Source organism: Mustelus asterias, chromosome 8, assembly GCF_964213995.1.
Source record: "Mustelus asterias chromosome 8, sMusAst1.hap1.1, whole genome shotgun sequence".
Taxonomy (NCBI): Eukaryota; Metazoa; Chordata; class Chondrichthyes; order Carcharhiniformes; family Triakidae; genus Mustelus; species Mustelus asterias.
In genome coordinates, this window is record NC_135808.1 from 127,775,966 (window position 1) to 127,801,240 (window position 25,275).

The 25,275-nt window shown below is 42.9% G+C and overlaps 1 protein-coding gene and 1 pseudogene across 3 annotated transcripts in view; both read right to left on the bottom strand.

Moving 5' to 3' along the window:
* Positions 1 to 25,275, bottom strand: part of usp33 (ubiquitin specific peptidase 33) — a 76,989-nt gene that overhangs the window by 23,924 nt on the left and 27,790 nt on the right. For 2 of the 3 annotated variants that reach the window (XM_078218946.1, XM_078218947.1), the window contains 9 exons: positions 24,032 to 24,110; positions 22,075 to 22,495; positions 13,917 to 14,057; positions 11,151 to 11,263; positions 6,790 to 6,962; positions 6,597 to 6,667; positions 5,388 to 5,421; positions 2,600 to 2,645; positions 1,553 to 1,733 (listed from right to left, as the gene is read on the bottom strand). In XM_078218946.1, coding sequence (XP_078075072.1) covers positions 1,553 to 1,733; positions 2,600 to 2,645; positions 5,388 to 5,421; positions 6,597 to 6,667; positions 6,790 to 6,962; positions 11,151 to 11,263; positions 13,917 to 14,057; positions 22,075 to 22,495; positions 24,032 to 24,110 — 1,259 coding nt within the window. The remainder of the gene's footprint in view (positions 1 to 1,552; positions 1,734 to 2,599; positions 2,646 to 5,387; positions 5,422 to 6,596; positions 6,668 to 6,789; positions 6,963 to 11,150; positions 11,264 to 13,916; positions 14,058 to 22,074; positions 22,496 to 24,031; positions 24,111 to 25,275) is intronic. The other variant, XM_078218948.1, reaches the window with a different exon arrangement.
* On the bottom strand, positions 8,920 to 9,333 carry LOC144497982 (large ribosomal subunit protein eL37-like; annotated as a pseudogene).

The window sequence follows — 25,275 nt, forward strand, 5'->3', positions numbered from 1 at the left end:
TGACTCAAGAACAACTTCTTCGTGCTGCCATCAGACTTTTGAATGGACCTACCTTAGATTAAGTTGATCTTTCTCTACAACTCTAGCTGTAACTAACAATACATTCTGCACCCTATACTTTCTTTCTCCCCTGTGTACTCTATGAATGGTATATTTTGTCTGTATAGCGCGCAAGAAAGAATACTTTCATTGTATCTCAAAACATAGGACAATAATAAATCAAATCAAATCAAGCTGATCAACCCCAATTTCAGAACTTGTCGAGGGAAATGTTATTCGGCAGACAACTTAACTCTCCACTCTTCGAATAATAATAGACATAGGATCACAATTGGGTCACTAGAACAGGCAGATGGGACCTCGGTTTAGCATTCATAGAACATAACAGCACAGAACAGGCCCTTCGGCCCACGATGTTGTGCCGACCTTCATCTGAAACCAAGATCAAGCTATCCCACTCCCTACCATCCTGGTGTGCTCCATGTGCCTATCCAATAACCGCTTAAATGTTCCTAAAGTGTCTGACTCCACTATCACTGCAGGCAGTCCATTCCACACCCCAACCACTCTCTGCGTGAAGAACCTACCTCTGATATCCTTCCTATATCTCCCACCATGAACCCTATAGTTATGCCCCCTTGTAATAGCTCCATCCACCCGAGGAAATAGTCTTTGAACGTTCACTCGATCTATCCCCTTCATCATTTTATAAACCTCTATTAAGTCTCCCCTCAATCTCCTCCGCTCCAGAGAGAACAGCCCCAGCTCCCTCAACCTTTCCTCATAAGACCGACACTCCAAACCAGGCAGCATCCTGGTAAATCTCCTCTGCACTCTTTCCAGCGCTTCCACATCCTTCTTATAGTGAGGTGACCAGAACTGCACGCAATATTCCAAATGCGGTCTCACCAAGGTCCTATACAGTTGCAGCATAACCCCACAGCTCTTAAACTCCAACCCCCTGTTAATAAAAGCTAACACACTATATGCCTTCTTCACAGCTCTATCCACTTGAGTGGCAACCTTTAGAGATCTGTGGATATGGACCCCAAGATCTCTCTGTTCCTCCACAGTCTTCAGAACCCTACCTTTGACCCTGTAATCCACATTTAAATTAGTCCTACCAAAATGAATCACCTCACATTTATCAGGGTTAAACTCCATTTGCCATTTTTCAGCCCAGCTTTGCATCCTATCTATGTCTCTTTGCAGCCTACAACAGCCCTCCACCTCATCCACTACTCCACCAATCTTGGTGTCATCAGCAAATTTACTGATCCACCCTTCAGCCCCCTCCTCTAAGTCATTAATAAAAATCACAAAGAGCAGAGGACCAAGCACCGATCCCTGCGGCACTCCGCTAGCAACCTGCCTCCAGTCCGAAAATTTTCCATCCACCACCACCCTCTGTCTTCGATCAGATAGCCAGTTACATCTGAAGCAAAATACACTGCCTTAACTTTTTAAAAAAATTGGTGTCGTAATAACCTCCACAACAAAGCTACAACCCAGTCAAAGGTATTACATTAAAACAACGGTTTGCGATACTCACAACTGGCAGTACCATGATGGCAGATAACTGATAAAAGATTATAAGTCGTGATTTGAGAAGGGCTGTCTTTAGCGAGGAAAGGTTGAAGGTCAAGTCCTTCCAAAGGGAATGACACGTGGCTGTTGATTTTGGTGGAAAACATGAGCTCATGTCTGAACCTCTTCAAATGAATGCACAAAATCTACAACAAAAAGGCATACAATGTGATAACTCAGTGCTCCACGTACAATTAATTAGTTTAAAATGAAGTGATTTATATGGCCAAATATGGCAGATATTATATACAAATCAAGATCCCACAGCAAGAGCAGTGAGGTAGAATCATAGAATCATTACAGGGCAGAAGGAGGCCATTTGTGGCCCATTGGCCACAAGCCCATCCAGGCCTCATCCCCACAACCCCACATATTTATCCTGCTAATCCCCCTGACACTAAGGGGAAATTTATCATGGCCAATCAACATAACCCCCACATCTTTGGACTGTGGGAGGAAACTGAAGCATCCGGAGGAAACCCACATAGGCAGGGGGAGAACATACACTCTCCACGCCCGAGGCCGGAATTGAACCCGTGTTCCTGGTGCTGAGAGGCAGCAGTGGTAACCATGGTGCCACCGTGCCGCCCATGCTGATGTAAGCAGAGACCATTTAAATGTTATAGTCCTGGAGTGGGGTTTGAAACTAACACTTCCTGACTCAATGGAACAATGTTCCCACCACACCCCTCCTCTCTTAGCAGAATTAACTGCACCACCCAACTGGAAAATTGTCCGAGGCCAAAGATTGAACCTTGGAATTTCTGGTCTGCAAGCTCACTGGGCCCTACGGTACTTCAACTCTGTAGATCAGTAGATAAGTGCCTATTACATTCCCTTTAATACAAATATATCCCGGCAATTACATAATAGGCGAGGAAATCATACGATCAGCCTTTATTTGAAGGAGCAGCTCAGGATTCCCTAGAATGAATTATTGAAAGTTCAAAGAATTATTTGCTTAGATTTTAAGAATGAACACATGGGATTTAAAATGATTGAAGAAGTTTACCTCCGGCAACTTCTGCACCTTGCAGAATTTCACTCCATTTCTCAATCTGCATAAAGAGAAGTTTTAAATTAACTGTTCATTGCTGAGATTAGAAAGCACAAATTAGAAAAGGGCAATTTTGCACAGACCACACACAATCTACTGTTTGAGAGACTATCACCCAGTTCATAAGGGAAAGATCTGCACAGATACTCAGCCGATCGATCCCCCATTTCCTCTCCAAAGTGTCCAAATAGAACAACAATGTATTAATTTATCCAAGTTACTCTAAACTTCAACCCAGGCGTGAATTGCACATCACAAATATTCCCGAGACCCCACTGCCCTCAAACCATAAGGAACCATAGCAACCTGTGGAAAGCTCGATCACCTCAGTCTATACTTGTCCCTATCACTTTCAGTCCCATTGATCTAACACCGTTCTGAATTCTGTGAATAATAGCTGGAAGTCTGTCTACAAGGTGGCTATGTATGAGGAAGGCCATTTGTCACATCCTAGCTCATCCATTGATAAAGAGTCTGCTCTACAGCTGAGTCTTAAATGGTCTTCAGTCCATGCCTCCACTATCCATCTGAAGTTAACTGCATGGGTCCAGTCTCGTGTGAAGTTTTTCCTTATCTTGGGTTTTTTACTTTTGCCAGTGTGAACCAATGTTCTCTTGTTTTATGATCATGAACTTGAGCTAGTATTTCACAGATACTGGGTGTTTATAAGATCCTTGTGCAACTACAATAACTTTGGCTGCACATTATAGAAGGCAGCTGCAAATAGGATATGAAAGCATAAATTCAAGTTTTTGTTACATATTAATATTTTAATGTTACGTTAATGATGCTGAAACTAATCAAAAATGGTAAGTAGAAGGAAAGGTGAAGGGCAGCACGGTGGCACAGTGGTTAGCACTGCTGCCTCACAGCGCCAGGGACCTGGGTTCGATTCCTGGCTTGGGTCACTGTCTGTGTGGAGTCTGCACATTCTCCCCGTGTCTGCGTGGGTTTTCTCCGGGTGCTCCGGTTTACTCCCACAGTCCAAAAGATGTGCTGGTTAGGTGCATTGACGATGCTAAATTCTCCCTCAGTGTACCCGAACAGGCGCCGGAGTGTGGCAACTAGGGGATTTTCACAGTAACTTCATTGCAGTGTTAATGTAAGCCTACTTGTGACACTAATAAATAAACTTTAACAACTGTTGGAAAATCAGTAATGTACCACAAAAGATGGTTTGTTTTGTTGAAATCTAGAAATTTGAACGGTAAACTATTAAAACTTCATGATTAATACTTCCAAATGCAATTTGCATTAAAGTTTAAAAGTTACACAAAGAGATTCTAAATATCCTTTTACCTTTTGTGAATAAATAGAGTTGCTCCTCTAAAGTTGATTTCTTTCAGGGCTTCCGGTTTTCCAATCTGGAGTTTCCCCAAAAGGTTACAAAGCTGAATGGCAATAAAATGCATATTTCTGCAGCGTCACCCCAAGATGGTTGACTCTTAACTGCAGACTGAATGAGCCTAACAGGCTTCTCAGTTGAGTCAAATCTTCTACGGTTGAAGAGGGTGGCGCATAACCACCTTCTCAGGGCAACCTGACATGAGCAATAAATGTTGGCCGTACTACAAATGCCCACATCCTGTGCCTTCAGCTGTCAAGACCTTAAGCTTTGGAATTTCTGCCCTAAACCTCTCCACTTCTTTTCCTCCTTGACACCTACGTCTTTGACCAAACATTTGGTTAACAGCCCTATTATCATTTTATGCAGTCTGGTATCAAACGCTGCACCTGCTGCAATACCTTGGGATGTTTTATATTAAAGGTATCTTATAAATTCATGTTATTTTTGTGGAGAATGAATATTTCAAGAGATGACTTGGTGTACAGCCAGTGTTTTCTTTGTATTTCAGACTTCTGGTTTTTGCAGCCTTTTCTATTGTGCTGCTGCATCGGCAACAGGCTTGCCAGCCTTGAAGTATGCTCCTCATTGACCCCATTTCTTTTCTCTTTCTGTTAACGTTTGTTGCTGCATATCTTAAGCTTTAATGAAAAGTTACATAGCCAGTGCATCATTAACCTGGCTTTTCTCTTTACAGATCATAACTGACGTGCTGTGGTTTCCAGACTATCCTGCTTTTATTTTGTTTAGTTTTCCCTCATGGTGCCTTTCTGCTCTGACGCTACCCCACACATTTCTGGTCACAACGGGCTGGGAAATGTATGAATAATCCAAGTTAAAATCCTGGCACTGCCTATTTAAACAGTACTGTGCGTGCACCTCCACCACTCGACTGGTTCAAAAAGGCAGCCCACCACCACAACCACTTCAAGGGCTTCTAGTTTGCGCAATAAATTCTGGCCTTTCTCGGAATGCCCATACTCCAGAATGAATTAAAAAAGCTCCAGATAATCAACCAAAGATGGCTTGATTATTACTCATTAAAAGCCAATGACCCAAGTTCAGAATGACTATAGTAAGAAGTCTCACAACACCAGGTTAAAGTCCAACAGGTTTATTTGGAATCACGAGCTTTTGGAACACTGCTCCTTCATCACCACCTGAGGAAGGAGCAGTGCTCCGAAAGCTTGTGATACCAAATAAACCTGTTGGACTTTAACCCGGTGCTGAGAGACTTCTTACTGTGCCCACACCAGTCCAATGCCGGCATCTCCACATCAGAATGACTATACCGATACCGTCAGAACATTGTTGAACGAGATGCACAAAGAGGCTGTTTAATATAAATCTAATCATTCAAACCGGACCAAAGACAACAGAAACATGCACTGTACTCACTTTTTACACTTTTCACAGCTGTACATGTTATCACCTGTAATATCATAAAATAATTTTAGAAAGGATATAAACAGAATGGTGTGCAACAAACACACTGATTCAACAAACTTCCTCCTGTTTGCCATTTGGAAACAATCACATCCCGGTTTTGAAAACTGCCAGATTTTACCATCCACTCAATTGGTACAAAACTTTATGTGGCCTAGAGTCATTATGGCACAGGAGGCCTTTAGCCCATTAAGTCCATTTCAGAAGAGTACAGTAATCCAGTACAGTAAGTAAAGTTATATCAAGCTATAATTGATCTCACTTTGACCTAATGTAAACAGGTGTACGTGGTGCCCATGAAACTCCCACATTGTTGTAAAAACACTATCTGGTTCACTGTCATTTAGGAAAACCCTCCTTTAAAAAGTACCTGGATCTGCACCTTAAGTGCTTTAAAGCTGTAGGGCTATGGGTTGGGTGCAGGAAGGTGGGATTAGAAAGGGCACCTGAGTGCCCTCAGGCTGGCATGGGCAAGATGGACCAAAAGGTCTCCTCCTTTGCTGTAATTTTTCTATGGTTCTATGGAAAGAAAATTTGCCATTCATACCTGGTCTGGTCTACATGTGATTCCAGACCCACAGCAATGTGGTCGACTCTTAACTCTGAAAAGGCCTAGCAAGCCTATCAATTGAACTTATGGAAGACAGCACACCACCATCTCCTCGAGGAGAATTGGAGATGGGCACTAAATGCTGGCCTTACCAGTGAAGCTCACATCCAATGAATGTGAAAAATACAAAACTTTCCACAAAACCTTTTCAACGGGCATCTCTGGATAGCAAGGAGCAGGAGAAAAAATTTTTTTTTCCTCTTCCCCCAGAGACACAAAGGCTGATTGCATTACACCCAGTTCCTCTTCAAATGAGCACAGAACATGATCTGATTTACCAATATTCCAGACTGTAGGACACAGTATGATGCCAGACTGCGCTTTGATATACCAGCCCACTTGAGCCAATGTAACCACAACTTGTTGACAAATCACAACATATTCTTTGATACAATCTTTGTTTATTTTTGAGCGTCACAGGAAGTGTATTGTGCTATATTACAAAGTTACTGTAATTTTCTCATTTAACACGACATACAGAGACCGTTATGTCATCTCCTCCCCCCCCACCCCAAAAAAGTATTTTAATTGCATTCAGGATCCTTACACACCTTTAAGTTCATCCCTAGCGAAAAAGGCAGCCAGGCAATCCTGCAAAGATACCACAGGGCCCCAGAACCAACTACAAGATAAACACAGAAATATTAATTTCAAAAGGCTGCAACTGCATTGCTCCCACGGAAGCAGCTTTAAGATGTTTTAATTAAACTTTTATTTCCTTCCCTCCCAATGTTTGACACATACCTTTTAATGTACTCCATGACGTATGCGATCCAACCTTGTGGAGTGTATGCCTCACCACATGATCCTGCTTTCACCAAGGACATTTGGTGACTTGAGGAGTGTAGCTTGGCCAGGTCTTCTTTACCTGGGATTGGCAGAGAGAGATCCTGAAAGGTCTCCAAGGTGGTAGACACCTACAGGCAAAGGAACCCAGACAGGAAAAAGGCCAGAGGTTTAAAAAAAAAAAGCAAAAACTAAACAAGAAAATGAACAGATGCCACAGTTACATATTAGGATTGCCAGTCACCAAGAAAAGAGGCAAGATACCATTCTGGTCATAGACTGCTTGTCAGTACTGATACAGCTCAGAGGTGAGTAGGAAGCAGCTGTTCCCCTTGGTTGAGAGGTCAATCATGAGGGGGCCACAGCTTTAGCAGGAGATTAAGGGGATTTGAGAGAAAACCTCTTCACTCAGAGGGTGGTGGATTCTAGAATGCACTGCCTGGGAAGGCAGTGGAGGCCGGAAACCTTACAACCTTTAAAAAATATTTGGATAAGCACTTGAAATCTCATAACATACAAGGATGTGGAACAACTGTAGGAAAATGGGATTAGTGCGCCTTTAGTGGTAGTTATTGTTGGTGCAGACTTGATGTGTCAAAGGACCTTTTCCGTGCTGCGTGCCTCTATGGCAATGACTGTGATACACATCATTCTCTGGTGTGCACACTAACACACACAGCTACCTAGATATGATGGGAAGGCGGGATCAGGATATTGAATTTGATTATTTTTAATTGAATTTAATTTTTTATTTATTAGTGTCACAAGTAGGCTTACATTAACACTGCAATGAAGATACTGTGAAAATCCCATTAGTCGCCATACTCCCAGCACCTGTTCGGGTACGTGGAGGGAGAATTTAGCACGGCCAATGCACCTAACCAGCATGTCTTTTGGACTGTGGGAGGAAACCGAAGCACCCGGAGGAAACCCACGCAGACACGGGGAGAACGTGCAGAATCCACAAAGACAGCGACCCAAGCTGGGAATCGAACCTGGATCTCTGCCGTTGTGAGGCAGCAGTGCTAACCACTGTGCCAACATGCTGCCCCGATGATCAGCCATGATCAAGGTGAATGGCGAAGCAGGCTCGAAGGGCCGAATGGCCTACTCCTGCTTCTATTTTCTAGGTTTGGACAGCTACTGTTATAGAGGCAACCAAAACGAAAAGGCAGGGGCCGAGAGGCTGTCAACCAAATATACTAACTACTCATGCAAACAGGAGATGCTAATTGATTGCACTCATTGTGCACTAAAGCTTATAATTTAATGATTTATACAGCAACTAATTTCACCCCTCCCCAACATAACCTTTTTGCATCCCTAATATCTGCTTGGATTGTTTACCTGGATTTTTTTAATACAAGAAAGGTACATTGCACACTAAGCATGATGTAATTAATGTACAGAATTCACTGTGCTGAGCAATCAAACACCTCCCTTTCACAAGTAGCGTCAGCATCAATGCCAAGCAATCCCAAGGGCAAATGACTGATTACTCCTACCTGCTTAGAAATCAGCAGTTTCACAGATACTGTGACCGTATGCAAAATTGAGCAGTACATTACAGTCCACGTGGTAGCTGCATATATCATGCATCAAGTCCCTTAATCCCACTTCATATTGTACACAGCTCTCCCTGGGTCACATCAACAGGAACACTTAAACCCAATTTCATGATCATTGTTACACCATTAAGGTATCTCAAATCCACTCTAAATACCTGCTGAGTGATGATATGCAACTGCTCCTAGATTACGGGTGACCACCCACTTGACAATTACTTTTAAATACATATATATTTAAAAAAAGGTTTGGCCCAGCAGAATCCAGACAATTTACAATACAGGAGTTACCCAATTTACAACAAAAGACTGAGTCAATTTGTCCCAGCCAAGTATTTAGATTTTAGCTCAATTTAGTCTGGCCAAGGATAATGATTAGTTTGGTAAAATAAATCCAGTCCTTCTAATTAAAAGCAATCTTATACAAAACAGAGGCAGCAGATTTCTGCACTCATCAGCAGGATTGCATACGGTTTGGTCGAGCTTTCCAAACCATAGCTTTATTTGTTGATACACTGGTAGTTTATGCAGTGCGGGAGGAAGCCATCGTGGAACGTCTGGGCTTTGGGGTGGTCCCTCTGCGGAATCCTTTCCTGAATCCGCGATACACCATCTTCAGATGCCTCCTGCAGCAATTATGTTTCTCTTTTTGGCGTTAGCACTCCAGTTATACTTCCTCTTGGCAGGGTAGGCACATTTACCGCAGGTTGATTTCTGCAGGTGAAGTGCTTTAGCCCCACATCACCGGCAGAGTGCGTGGGTCTTGTTCCGCCTCTTACCAAGTGACGATGTCCCCTTCGTCATTGTCACTGCGCCCGAGAGCTAGTAGGAGCTAGGGTTGTATAAGCACAGGTAATTGCAGCTGGCCAGCACGGGATCGAACACACGACCTTGGTGCTATTTGCATCCTGCTTTAGCCAAATGAGCTAAGTTTGCTCGTTGTCATTGTCACCGCATTCGAGAGCCAAATAGTTCGCTTTTCAGGTCTCGGAAGTTAAGGTTTCCTACTTATTCTTCAGTGGATTGGGTTCAATCAAATAGCTAGATTGAGGAGAGTGTCGCCATGGTTACTCGCAGGATTAATTTGGTAGATGGAATGACCAGTTTTAGAATTGGACAGTTTGGTTTATGGATGGCCAGCAAATCTTACAATTGAAAACCAGACAAGGAGTGAAGCAAATTGATAAAGCTGAACAGAACGAAAATATATGTGATCCTAGGTTATATCAATAGGGACACAAAATACAAAAACTAAAGATGCAATGCTAAACCGATGCAAATCACGAGTTTGATCGGTTAGAATACTAAATGCAGTTTGGGTACTCTAGGAGCACAGGCCATTCAGCCCCACAAGCTCGCTGTACCTTGCATATCCCTTGCTCAACAAAGGGAGCTGGAGCATGGACAAACCTGGGTGAGCACAGGAGAGAGAGAACGGGAGAGAGAGTGTGGTTGGGAGAAGTGAATTCCAGATTTGCATGAAAGTTCTTCCTGGTTCACTTATAAATGGGTCAGCCTCCTCCAGTCGCTGGGTCAAAATCCTGGAACTGCCTCCCTAACAGCACTCTGGGTGTACCTACACCACATGGACTTCAGCGGTTCAAGAAGGCAACTCACCACCACCTTCTCAAGGGCAACGAGGGATGGATAATAAATGCTGGCCTAGCCAGCTAAGCTCACATCCCATGAATGATTAATTAAAAAAGGCTCTTATTTTATTATACCCACTTGCTCTGGATTACCTCATTACAAGAGATAGATTTTCTGCATCAGCTGCATTAACCCTAACCCTATCTAATTGAGACCTTTTAAAATTATTTTTTTAAATACCTGGTAATATTCAGTGAAATTGCACCACTGCACCTTCAAAAGATCATTTCCTGAGGGGTAGTTCTAAATACAGAACACAGTACGCTAGCTCGCTACAACTGAAAAAGATGTTAAGACCATGAAGGGGATGCAAAGATGATTCACTACAGTAGCACTGATGAAAAGCTTTGTTAGGAGACTTTGGACAAACTTGGGCTCCTTGCATTAAAACAGAATAGGCCAACTGAAATGACAGCACTTTTCAAAAGCATGGAGGATTTTGATACTGTAAATTGGAGCAGAAAATATATCCAGATTAGCAAGGGCATGGAAACATAGAAAACAGGAGATGGGCATTTGGCCCATTGAGCCTGCTTCACCATGATCATGGCTAATCCTCTAACTCAACGCCTACACCCCCCCAATACCCCCTGACGCCTTCAGTGTCTCGTAATCTATTTCTTTCTTAAATGCATCGAGTGATTTAGTCTCCACATCCACAGTGGTAGAGCATTCCACAGGTTCACTACTCTTTGAGTGAAGAGGTTTTTCCTCATCTCAGTCCAAAATGGCCTACCCCGTATCCTGGGCCCATGACCCTTTGCTCTGGGCCCTCCAGCCAAGGGAAACATCATCCTTGCATCCAGTCTGTCTAGCCCTGTCAAACCCCCCACCCACACACCTCGATATGCAGGAATACAGCAGTGCATTTTAATGCAGTTAAACTTAGATAGGCTGAAAGCTGGCGAGAGGATTCCAGCCTGCAATTGTCAAAAGAACAACAACAAAAACTGGAGAAAGGAAAGCACAAGGTCCATTTGTACTATTAGGTCCCTCAAAGCTGTGACAGGCTACATACTGCAAACAAATTTACCAAATTCAGTATTGCTGAACATAAGCTGCAAGTTGTATTGGACGGAGTTGCCACTAGTTGCACACACTTACCCGATCACAAGTCAAACACTGCACTGAGCTCACAATAGTGCCGTCAAAGACATCCGAGATAACACTTCTGTACTTCACCTGCTTCCTTTTTTTAAGAGGCGTGAAAGAGACAACTAAAATATAAAAGTAGAAAGCAAACATGAAAAGAATGTCGATGCGAAGCAATCCTATATCAAAATGATTTTAGGAATTGCACATTTAAATAATAAATCATAACTCCAGTTGCTTTGGTTGGGTAAAAAGAGGCCACTGCAGAGAGACTGAGTTTCAGAAAGATTTCCCTTTCACTTCTGTGGGCTCAAATCTGAGAGATGGGCAAGAAGAAAGTCTCCGCAGTCCCCATGAAGAGACCTTGACCAGTGGCACACCAAATCCACAGTGGGAATGGGTTCCCATTGCCTCTAATTTAAGTTAGCAATTCTACTACGAGCATGGAAATTGAAAACTGTTGCAGTGCGGTTGGGGGTACCTGTGAAGCAGTAAAGTCAGGGCAGAGTGGAGAGGGGCACTAGTCTGCAATCAAACTGTGGTATACTTGATCTGGAAGTGCTCGGTGCTCCAAGAAAAAATTGAACCAGTAACAGTAAGCACAAAATTTCACAAAGAAAACTAAAAGCCAGATGGTTGCATTTCCCCTTTAAGTAAACAGAACTTGTTGCATTCAAAAGAAAAAATGCTGGAAAATCTCAGCAAGTCTGGCAGCATCTGTAAGGAGAGAAAAGAGCTGATGTTTCGAGTCCCGATGATCCTTTGTTGCATTGTTAGTCACCATATAAACATACCTGGCAGCAGTAATCCACATGGTCCAAATCCATCCTTCTTTACCTTTTTATCAAACAGCATAAGAATCATTCATTGCCGAATAAAGATATCTGCTCCAAACCTTTCCTATTATTTATTCTGAAATGCAGGGATTAAATCAGAAGACATGTCGAGATAAGCATCAAAATGACTGATTGCCTCTCGTGCTTTCCTGAAGATACAAACATCCTGATTCACAAGTGCCAACAGCCCTCATGAACCTCAATGTGTGTTAGAATCTAATCTGGCCAATTACCTCCCCATCAGTCTATACTCTATCATCGGCAAAGTGAAGGAAGGTGTTGGTGTCAACGGCATCAAGCAGCATTTGCTCAGCAATAACCTGCTCACCAATATCAATTTTGGGTTCTGTCAGGACCACTCATCTTCTGACTTTATCACAGCCTTGGTCCAAAAATAGATAAAAGACCTGAACTTGTCTGCTCTCGACATCAGGGCAGCATTCCACTACCCTCGCAAAACTGAAGTCAATGCGAATAATGGGAAAACTGATGGACTGTGATTTTTGGAGGCCAATAACCTCGGTCCAGGATATCTTAGTGAAGTGCCTCAGGGTAGTGTCCTAGGCCCAAACATGCTTCGTCAAGGTCAGAACTGGGCATGTTCACTGATGATTATAGTGTTCAGCACCATTCGTGACTCCTAACTGTACCTGCATGCAGCAAGACCCCGAACACAATATCTAGACTTGGTTTGGTAAGTAGCAATAATATTCATGCCAGACAATGACCATCTCCTCTTGACATTCAATTGCAATACCATCACTGAATTCCCCACTAACAACAACCTGGGGCTTACTATTGACCAGAAACTTAAATTAACCAGACTAATAGTGTAAAGACTAATTACTACCAGTGCCTTAATGGCTGGGAATTCTGCAAAGGGTAACTCACCTCCTGACTCCCCAAAGCCTGTCCATCATCAAAAAGGTGTAAATAAGGAGCATGATGGAAGACTCTACACTTGAGTGGACGAGTGCAATACTCGAGAGGTTGGGCATCAACCAGAATAAGGTAGCCTGCTTGATCAACATCTCATCAGCCACACTAAACATCCACTCGCTCCACCATCATTGCACAGTGACAGCTGTGTGTACCATCGACAAGATGCATTGCAGCAACTGACCAAGCCTCCTGAAACAGCACCTTCCAAACCCACAACCGCTGCCATTTAGAAGGACAATGGCAGCAGACACATGGGAATTCCCCTCAAAGCCTCCCACCCATCCTTCCTTCGAAATATATCACTGTTCCTGGGACAAAATCCTGGAATTCCCTCTCTAACAGCAATCTGGGTGTACCTACACCCCAGGGGCTACAGCAGTTTGAGAAGGCAGCTCACCACTACCTTCCCAAGAGCAATTATTGATGGGCAACAGATGCTGGTCTATAATGCAGACATCCCATGAAAGAATAAGAGAGAGCTCTACATAGCCCAGTCTGATGGATCAGCACTGGGAGCCTCATCCAATTTCCTCTCCCCCAATGCAAACTTAGTTTAAAAGTGCTTATGGGTTTCCAATTATTGCCTCAAATCAGCTCATCCGGAGGGCCAGGAATCTTTGATTTGAAGTTTATTTATTAGTCACAAGTAGGCTTACATTAACACTGCGATGAAGTTACTTCGAAAATCCCCTAGTCGCCACATTCCGGCGCCTGTTCGGTTACACCGAGGGAGGATTTTACATGGCCAACGCACCTAACCAACACGTCTTTGGATTGTGGGAGGAAACCGGAGCACCCGGAGGAAACCCACACAGACACGGGGAGAACGTGCAAACTCCACACAGACAGTGACCCAAGCTGGGAATCAAACCTCGGTCCCTGGCGCTGTGAGGCAGCAGTGCTAACCACTGTGCCGCCCAGTGTACAGCTCAGTACAAGTAGGCTGCGATCCCACACACTGAGGGATAACATCCGTGGTGATTTTCAATTCAGAGCATACCTTTTTTATGTGAGGAAACAAGACCTCCCCACACTGAAGTGGATCTGGGTGGACTGCTGGATAGTCTGGAATTTACTGTTTCATCGAACATAGGACTGCTAGGTCTTGAGGGACTGCGTACAGACATATCAGAGGCAACTTCTAAAAAAGGAAGAAAAATATGTCTTAGTTATACTGTACTTGAAAGTAATTTGATTATACCCTGTAGTTAGTGCCATAGTCCACAAATTAGTCTTGCGCTTGATAAAATGATGTGGACATGAGCATTGAAGGAATATTAGATTTCTGTCGACAATACAAAGGTGAAGGCAGAGAAATACAGAATTTGGAAGACTGCAGGAGATACAAAGCAGGTTAGAGGGTGGGCAGATATGTGGCAAATGCAGTTGAGGAGCACTCACCTGGGAGATAGTTTTAAAAGGATAGCAGATGGAAAGAAATCTCAAGTGCAGAAAATAGAATTTTGGCACAAGAACACTCGGGAGTTCAATCATTTTGAGACACCGCTGAAGCAATGTTGATACATGCCCAAGCCTGGCCACCATTGGCAACTGTGCTTTGAGCTACCTAGGCCTCAGGCTTTGGAAATCCCCCCATCCCTCTTCATCCGTTTTGACCAAGCTTTTAGTCATCTCTTCCATTATTCTTTGGTCAGATAACCCATATTACTATGTTAAAGGCTCTCCAAAAGGCTCAATACGAATATAAATGACTTGGAGGGGATGCCATTCCCATACAAACCTGCTTCCATTGTTGTTCTAGGCATTAGAAGTTTGAGTGGTGTTACTGAAAAGTGGACGATTTGAAAGTCAGGCACTTTTAATATCTAAAATTAGTGTTCAAAATGGATAAATTGTGAAAGATCAACATTAAAGCAATTGGAAGTTAGGAGATGTTAGAAGGAGCATTTTTAATGCCAAGAATCATTTGGGCATTAGTACACATAGCTGCTGAATCAAGCAATGTTTAAGAGGGAATCTGATTAGCATTTCAGAGAGAAAAAATATTAAAGATACAGAAACAGGGGAAGGAAATAGATTGGGGCAAAAGCAGAAAATGTTGGAAAATCTCAGCAGGCCTGACAGCATCTGTGGAGATGGAATAGAGCCGTTTCAATTCTGGATGAGCTGCTCTGATGAAAGGTCATCCAGACTCGAAACGTTGTCTCTACTCGCTCTCCACATGCTGTCAGGCCTGCTGAGATTTTCCAGTATTTTCTGTTCTGTTTCCGATTCCAGTATCCGCAGTGTTTTGCTTTAATGAAATAGATTGGAATATCGATGTGATGGCAGCCTTAGCAAGAGTATGCTGGGGAAAATGTCTCCTGTGCTAATTTAAGGCTCCAAGAACGCGCAGAGACTTCAGTGGTTCTGAAATCAATAATCCAGAAAGAAGGGGATGGAAGCAATAGCTAGCCAGACACAATCATATCTGCTGATACATGATGTAAATGACCATTCAGGTTGCACAGCAGTAATCCAGAAAACTCAATGGAGCAACATGCTGTCCAAGTCTGCAGTTAACATGTCTACATCAACGGGGATGAAGTAGAAAAGGTCGAGAGCTTCAAGTTTTTAGGTGTCCAGATCACCAACAACCTGTCCTGGTCTCCCCATGCTGACACTATAGTTAAGAAAGCCCACCAACACCTTGACTTTCTCAGAAGACTAAGGAAATTTGGCATGTCAGCTATGACTCTCACCAACTTTTACAGATGCACCATAGAAAGCATTCTTTCTGGTTGTATCACAGCTTGGTATGGCTCTTGCTCTGCTCAAGGCCACAAGGAACTACAAAAGGTCGCGCATGTAGCCTAATCCATGACGCAAACCAGCTTCCCATCCATTGACTCTGTCTACACTTCCCGTTGCCTCAGCAAAACGGCCAGCATAACCCTAAGGACCCCACCCCGGACATTCTCTCTTCCACTTCTTCCGTTGGAAAATAAGATACAAAAGTCTGAGGTTACGTACCAACCGACTCAAGAACAGCTTCTTCCCTGCTTCTGTCAGACTTTTGAATGGGCCTACCTTGCATCAAGTTGATCTTTCTCTACACCCTAGCTATGACTGTAACACTACATTTTGTACTCTCTCGCTTCCTTCTCTATGGTATGTTTTGTCTGTATAGCGCGAGAAACAATACTTTTCACGATGTTAATACATGTGACAATAATAAATAAAATCAAAATATTACGTAACTAGACTGAGATCAATAATCATGCAGAACTATTTGTAGAGTGCTGTAGGCTGCCAATTGTGCGCAGAAAATTTTAAATGCTTTGAAAGTGAATGTTTGAGCAACACACACAAAAAACCCCGAAACATTCTGTGGTTTATTAAACTTAGGCAACCCCAAGCAGGAGCTGTGCTCCATTGCTCTCATACCCAATCCATGCAAGCCTGATTGCCCCAAAAGGGGGTCTCACTGCTGTATCCCACAGTCAGTTATAGGCAGAGGATAAAAGGCTATTCATGGATCACACTGCTTTTGGTAGGGTGACCATTTACGTGCAGTAGGAGCCAAGCGATACAAATTTGAAACCCATAGTCAATTTAGTTTAAAGGCAAACTGAATTGAGTCAGACTTGGCTCAGTTATGTCATAGCTGTTGATCTGCTGTTACCTGCTCAATAAGTTTTTTAAAAAGTTTTAAATTTATTTATTGATGTCACAAGAAATGTTAAAAGTTTTAAAAGCATTTAGACAGTTACATGGGTAAGATGGGCATAGAGGGATATGGGCCAAAAGCGGGCAATTGGGACTAGCTTAGGGGTTAAAAAAAGGGCAGCATGGACAAGTTGGGCCAAAGGTCCTGTTTCCACGCTGTAAACCTCTATGACACTATAACTAGGCTTACATTAAGACTGCAATAAAGTTACTGTGAAAATCTCCTAGTCACCACACTCTGGTGCCTGTTTGGGTACACTGAGGGGAATTTAGCATGGCCAATGTACCTAACCAGCACGTCTTCTGGACTGTGGGAGGAAACTGAGTACCTGGAGGAAACCCATGCTGACACGGGGAGAACGTGCAGACTCCGCACAGACAGTGACCCAAGCTGGGAATTGAACCCGGGTCCCTGGCGCTGTGAGACAGCAGTGCTAACCACTGTGCCACCCTATAGCAGCACAAAGGAATGGTGTGACTGCATCCTTAAGACATCATGGCAGGATTAACAAAATACAATGATGTTGAACAGGTCAGACTTATCTGAACTGATGGAACGTGGACTTTTTGGATGCAGGTTTTTTTTGGATCCATCGCTTTATTGCTTCCCAGGCACAGGGCTTCAGTCAATAGGAACACAGATTGGAGAATTGCTGGGAAGTTTAGTCATGCCTGATTTGTGCTGACATCTGCACTCAATTCATCTATCTCTGCTTCCACCTGACTAGACTCTACACCGGAGGCTCAGCGACACAAAACAGACTCAGTAAATTTCTGGGAGAGCGCCCACAAATTGAGGGTAGGCAACACAAAACATTAAACATTGCATCCAGACACAGATGCCCCGGCCGTGAGTTCAGTTCTCAATTAAAATAAGTTGGCTGTGAATTTCAAATAATGGAAACCAAAGTAAAATACTGTGGACACTGGAGATCTGAAATAAAAGTGTGGACGGACTCAGCAGGTCTGGCAGCAGCTGTGGAGAGAGAATGGTTTTGAAGAGTCATATTGGACTCGAAACATGAACTCAGTTTCTCTCTCCACATATGCTGCCAGACTTGCTGCATTTTTCCAGCATTTTTTGTTCAAATAATAGGAACCCTGGAGCTCCAAAATACATCAATAACCTTCTCCTTTCAGGGCAGCACAGTGGTTAGCACTGCTGCCTCATAGTACCAGGGACCCGGGTTCGATTCCCGGCTTGGGTCACTGTCTGTGTGGGGTCTGCATGTTCTCCCCGTGTCTGTGTGAGTTTCCTCCGGGTGCTCCAGTTTCTTCCCACAGTCCAAAAGACATGCTGGTTAGGTGCATCGGCCATGCTAAATTCTCCCTCAGTGTACCCGAACAGGCGCCGGAGTGTGGCGACTAGGGGATTTTCACAGTAACTTGGAGTGTTAGTGTAAGCCTACTTGTGACACTAATAAATAAACTTTCAAACTTTCCTTCTCCCCTACATACTCTATGTACAGTGTGCATTGTCTGTATAGCGCGCAAGAAACAATACTTTTCACTGTATACCAATATATGTGACAATAATAAATCGATCCTTTTCTATTGATCACTCAAAACTTTATCGAATCAACCCATGAACCCAGACTGCACCTAGACACTCCAGTTTAGATCAAAAAGCATCAGTACAACACTGGCAAAGTACACCCATCACTGGATGCTGGGATTCTTTCCACATCTAACCCTGAAATTACTCCTTTAGCAAGCACAGTGGTTCTAGCTCGTTCAGCAACAGGGAACAACACCAGAATCGTGTGCTTGATTTAACAAAATGGGATGTGGCCCGGTCCTCTCATCAAGTGGACAGAAGGTATACTTGCAAATTTCCCAGTGGGCTGTTTTGGAGATTCTCGGGCATGGTGTTTGTTTTCCATGTTTCAGATTCACATTTGGTCCTCTACAAACAACTCACAAATTTGTAAATTTTTCACAGTAACTTCACTGCAGTGTTAATGTAAGTTTACTTGTGACACTAATAAACAAACTTAAAACTTAAACTTGCTTTTATGAAATATGACCATAAAAATCATTTCTAAACCGATGTCACACTAACTATTCTGCCATGTGAAATTAAGTGTCAACTGGAGCAACCACATAACTAGTTAGATATCTACTCCTGGTATCATCTTGGTCAATCCACACACACTCTGGCTATTTTAACACTAGGGGCACTCAAAACTCTACAAAGTCCTCTAGCTGAGATTTAGCTATCTGTGTATTTCAGTGTTCATTGGGGAAGATGTGCAAAACATGACACGTGAAGCATGCAATAAGCACTCATCAACATACATGAACGTGACCTGCAGCCTCACAATGTCAACATCCCACTCAAAAAAACCCAGTCACAAACATTGCAGTCACACCAAACTGTATTAAAACATCGAGGCACAGCACAGGGGTGTTATAAAGTCACATTTGATACTAAGACACAAAAGGAGATATTAGGGCAAAGTAAAACACTGCAAGATGTGGAAATTTGATAAAATAAACTAAGGTCAGGCAGCTCCTGTGGGGACAGAAACAGAGGTAACATTTCGAGTCAATGAGGTTTCATCAGAACATCACCTGACCAGCTCATATATTAGGACATATATTAGAGAGAGAGACAGACAGAGGGTTAAGAAAGGCATTCTAGAGCTTAGCACCCATGAAGGCTACCAAAGGTGGATTGATTAAAATCGAGAATGCTCAAGTGAAGCATAAGTATCTCAGGAGGGTTGTAGAGCTGGAGATTATAGAGAGAGGGAGGGACTTGAAAACAAAGATGGGAATTTAAAAATCCAAATATTCCTTGGCATTTAGTGCAAGGAAGAGTGAGAGGTAGCACAGCTCTGGTTGACCTCGAATTTGTGGAGGGTGGAACATGGGAGGCCTGCCAGGAGTGCATCAGAATAGCCAAGTAAAGATCCAGATGAGTGTTTCAGCAGCAAGTGAACTGAGACAGGAGTGGAATTAAGTGACAGCGCAAAATGGAAACAGACAATCTTCGCAATGGTGCAGAAATGTAGTTGGAAGCTCATCTCAAGGTCAATAATGAACCATAGTCACATTTCATCTAATTTTCATTCTTATTACCAGTACTCACCATTCATTCACTATTGAGAAATGTACATTAATAGCTCAGGTGGTTATTCAGCCAGAGGAAAACAAAACTAATTCCAGTACCCTGCTTCCACCCCATAGTCCTGTGTCTTCTCCTCCTTCAAATATTTACCCATCTTTGTCACAAATACTCTCTAAGGAGCTGCTCAAACAGCTTGATCTAAAGAAAATTCTCTTCACTTTTGACAATTTAGCTTGATGACTCCTCGTTACCAACTTACCAGCAGGAAACAATTTCTAACCTTCATTAAATCTCATTTCAATCCTCTTCAGTAGAAATAGAACCATAGGATGCCTACAGTGTAGAAGGAGGCTATTCAACCCATCGAGGCTACACCAACTCTCCAAAAGAGCATCTTACCCAGACCCATCCGCCCCCTGCCCTAATCCCGTAACCCTGTACATTTACCATGGCTAATCCATATAACCTACACATCTTTGGACACTAAGGTGCAACTTGGCATGACCATCCACCCAACCTGCACATCTTTGGATTGTGGGAGGAAACCAGAGCACCAAGACAAAACCTATGCAGACACAAGGAGAATGTGCAAACTCCACACAGTTACCCAAGGCCGGTATCAAACTCAGATCCCTGGAACTGTGAGGTAGCAGTGCTAACCACTGTGCCACCCCAGTGTCTCAAGTTTCCCCTAATGCTTACTGTTTTCCCCTGCCCATGCATCATTTTGGTCCCTCTACACTGTAAACACATTGTGGTTAAAATGCAATATCATTTCTATAATGGGTGCATAGTACATTAACTGTGGCCTAACTGAGATTTTGTATGAATTCAACATTATTTTTTTAAAATATCCCTCTATGTATAAAATAAATCACTATTGGCTTGTGTTATGATGGCATTGTGTCTCCATACTTGCACTTCCAGAACATTAGATATTTAAACTCCTGTTCTTGCATTGCCTTCAGTATTCCTCCGTCGAGGGTATACTCCCAATCCTGGTTTTCATCCAAAATAACACAAATACCCTCAGTAACATCAAACTGCATCTGCTATCTGCCTCCCTTAATATTTCACAGTCCTTCTTGCCATTTGCTACACCTTGAGAAGAGTGTTTATTAAAACGGAAAAAAATTCTACTATAAAACAAACGGCTCAAATTTGGCCAACAAAATAAAGACCATTATTCCTATAAAACTCATCTCCAAACTCCGTTGCCTGGGCCTCAGCTCCTCCCTCTGCGACTGGACCCTTAACTTCCTAACTCAAAGGCCACAATCAATAAGGCTAGGCAACAACACTTCCTCCACAATCATCCTCAACACTGGTGCCCCATAAGGCTGTGTTCTCAGCCCCCTACTATACTCCTTATACACCGATGATTGCGTGGCCGAATTCCCCTCCAATTTGATTTTCAAGTTTGCTGACGACACCACCGTAGTGGGTCGGATCTCAAACAATGACGAGACAGAGCACAGGAATGAGACAGAGAATCTGATGAACTATTGCGGTGAAAATAATCTCTCCCTCAATGTCAACAAAACAAAGGAGATTGTCATCGACTTCAGGAAGCGTAATGGAGAACATTCCCGTTTACATCAATGGGGACGAAGTAGAAATGGTCGAGAGCTTCAAGTTTTTAGGTGTCCAGATCACCAACAACCTGTCCTGGTCCCCCCATGCTGAAAGAAAGCCCACCAAAATCCTCTACTTTCTCAGAAGACTAAGGAAATTTGGCATGTCAGCTATGACTCTCACCAACTTTTACAGATGCACCATAGAAAACATTTTTTCTGGTTATATCACAGCTTGGTATGACTCCTGCTCTGCCCAAGACCGCAAGGAACTACAAAAGGTCATGAATGTAGCCCAATCCATCACACAAACCAGTTTCCCATCCAATGACTCTATCTACACTTCCCGCTGCCTCGGCAAAGCAGCCAGCATAATTAAGGACCCCCACGCACCCCGGACACTCTCTCTTCCACCTTCTACCTTCTGGAAAAAGATACAAAAGTCTAAGGTCATGTACCAACTGACTCAAGAACAGCTTCTTCCCTGCTGCCGTCAGACTTTTGAATGGACTTACCTTGCACTAAGTTGATCTTTCTCTACACCCTAGCTATGACTGTAACACGACATTCTGCACTCTCTCTTTTCCTTCTCTATGAACAGTGTGTTTTGTCTGTATAGCGCGCAAGAAACAATACTTTTCACTGTATACTAATACGTAACAATAATAAATCAAAATCAAACGACAGAAACCAGAAACTCCGGTCATCTCCCTCATTTTTAAACAGAAATCCTCTAGTTATGAATGGCAAGGTTATCCAACTGATGAAAGATTAAGAACTGCTTAGTACAAACAGGAGAAAAGGATAAATTCTCACACTGTAAACAAGAATACCCTGGTTACCTGGTAACCTGCTTTGTATCTGCACTTTGACTGTCCCATCACAGTCTACCATTTGATCAGCACCTGGTGAAGTGTCCATGTCTTTATCCAAATCATCTCCTGAGTTGGGCCTATAAAGCTTATGCAGCAGATTCCTCTCTCGCTGCCAGCCTTTAGCAGACACGCGGTTCTTCACTTCTTCATGTATTAGCATCTCTGCATCCGGGCTGTCTTCTGTCGACATCTTCGAGTTGGTCTCGGGATCAGCCTTGTCGCTGCTAGTGCATGAATCACAGGACTGAAATTCATTATCCGACAGGTTTTCTTCTTCCATTTGTTCTTCCATGGTTACACATAGGGCATCTTCAATGTGTTCTATAACTTGTTCCTTCAACTCTTCATGAAGCTGATCCATCAAACAACGCAAAAACTCCTGCGCATCCTGGAAAAAGAGAAATAATAGCACCTTAACTTCCAGCAAGTCAGAACTACTGTTTAAGTCTACAAGATGGTAACTTGAGACAGCAATTCAAAATTCGAACAGACATTGCAACAAAAGGTCCTCGACCTGAAAAGATAACACTCTCGCTCCTTCTAAACTCCTGAGTATTTCCAACATTTTTCGTCTGTGGTAACTAACATGTGTTTGTACAAAGGTGACTTGTCCTTTATATTTTAATCACAGACAATCTAAAATGTTAATCTTTAATAGAATAAACCATCAACACATTTGCGTTATGGACTCATTATTTGTCAAAAATAAATTGGACCTCAACAAAACTAAGATCACAGTCAGGGAGACATAAAGCTAACTGCCACAGATCATTTAATATTGGTACACAGCAACAGGATTCAGCCACCCATCTCCCTTCCGCTTGCTCACCCATTCAATTAGATTATCGCTGATTAGAAAATGTTACAGCCCAGAAAGAAGTCATCTTGTCCATCATGTCTGCTCTATTATGGAGCTATGTAATTAGGCTCACTTTCCCCCCCCCTCCCGGAATCAGAAACCTACAGTGCAGGAGGCCATTCAGCCCATCGAGTCTGCACCGACCACAATTCCACCCAGGCCCTATCCCCATAAATTCATCTTAGCTAGTCCCCCTGACACTAAGGGGCAATTTAGCCTGGCCAATCCACCTAACCCGCACATCTTTTGGCCTTTGGAGGAAACCAGAGCACCCAGAGGAAACCCACGCAGACATGGAGAGAACGTGCAGGCTTCACACAGACAGTGACTCAAGCCGGGAATCGAACCCGGGTCCTTGGCGCTGAGGCAGCAGAGTTAACCACTGTGCCACCCTCTTTCCCCAAGCTTTGCAAATTTCTCCTTTAAAAAAACCCAACTCCCTTTTTAAAGTTACTATTAAATTTTGCCCTTTCAGGCAGCACATTCCAGATTATCATAACTCAGTAGGTTAAATAATATGAAGTCAGACTATATACAAAACAGTAGGTATACGGTGCAGCTGTCCTCAACTTAATACGGTTGCAAAATCATTGGTAATTCAAAGAGTTAGAAAGACTTCAGCATGAAAAGGAGAATACGACCATTTGTGAGTGACCAACACCAAAGTGACTAGGGTAAAGGTGAAGCTTATGTGTAAGGAAGCAGGGTTACTGAATTAAATTCTGGACAGCTGCTTTGAGAAAAGTTGAGAGAATTGGAATAAATTTTGGGTATGTTAGAGTGAGTTTCAGGTGATGCGGCAGTGAACTGAAACTGGATTAAGTTGACCATTTGATCATCCGATTAAGACCAGCTAATTTTATACTGATCTGGAACTGAATTTGGGATTGTCCTTCCTGGTCTCTGACGTAGGTACTTCATCCACACAAGGGAGCAGCTGATTATTTTTTCTTTTTGCTTCCCAATAGGTTAAATATATTGTGGGCTTGTAACTGAACATTTTTATTTCAATAACCACAAAAACAAATTCACGGTGAAAATATTCACCAGTGAGAAAACTCTCACCTGTTGAGAATATCCCCGAAACATTGGATTCACAGTTTTAATTCCCTGGAACAGACTTGTAGGTACAACGTAGCTGGGGCTGGAGAAAGGTCATCATATTATAAGGAATAACATTGTTAACAAAGCTTAAATTTAAAATTGACATCTTGGTAAAATTACACTGAGCACATCAGGTGTACAAGTTTCAAGTATCATTTCAAACATACAAAGGTATCCCAATGCAATCTATTTTTTTTTTTACACAGTGTATTTACAAGCACGCATCACAGTGAAAGACTTACATATGATCCATCAGATCAATAGCCTTCAAATGTTTGCAATAGGCAAAATAGAATCATAGAATCCCTACAGTGCAGGAGGCCGCCATTCGGTCCACTGAGCCTGCCGCCCAACTGACCATACTCAACCAGCTTGTGTTTGCAAAATTCAGAACATGGTGTCTAACATTCAGATGTGATTCTGTGTCGGACAGAACTTGTTGAACAATCCTGAGTGTGCTAATAATTAAATTAACAACCAAATTAAGATGATCAGTCAGGTTCGCAATGTGGCTCACTCACACTTGCCGAGAGCTACATACATTCATACACAAGGATATGCATTTTCCAGGCAAAAAGGGAATATGTACAAGCATTGTGCCTTTTGCAAATTAAACAAAAGCATGGGGGACAACAGTACCCCGGTGCACCCTCCATAGTAACACTTTGACCAGAGTCAACTTGCAAACCAATAAGCCTAACCCTAACCCTTTTCTCATTCAGTATAAACTGTTGGGACCCTTTGGAAATTGGCATTCTTGCGTCTGCCTTGATAAGTGCAAGATGAAAAGGTTCAACAACCTGTCTCTTAGTCAGCAATACTCAAGTTCTGTACTACCATTAGTCTATATGTAACAAGAATGTTGTCGTTCTACATCAGCCTCTGCCGCTGTCTGAATAAACAAAGTCCTTCTGCTTACAGAAAGGCTTTGTCACATCAAGGGTTACTGTGGGCCACAGGTTTCGTAGCGCCAACCTCATCCTTGCCGTGGTCAAAAAGAAACTGGAAGAGTAAGGCCCGTCATTTGGAAACAAGTCATTATTAGCTGGTACATATGAAGGAGGGCAGGATTAGGCCATTCAGCCCCTCAAGCCTGTGCTGCCATTTAATAAGATCATGGCTGATCTGGTAGTAACCTCAAATAGCCTCCTTCTGCACTGTAAGGTTTCTATGGTTCCCCTGATTTCACCATTGAAGGTTATTTA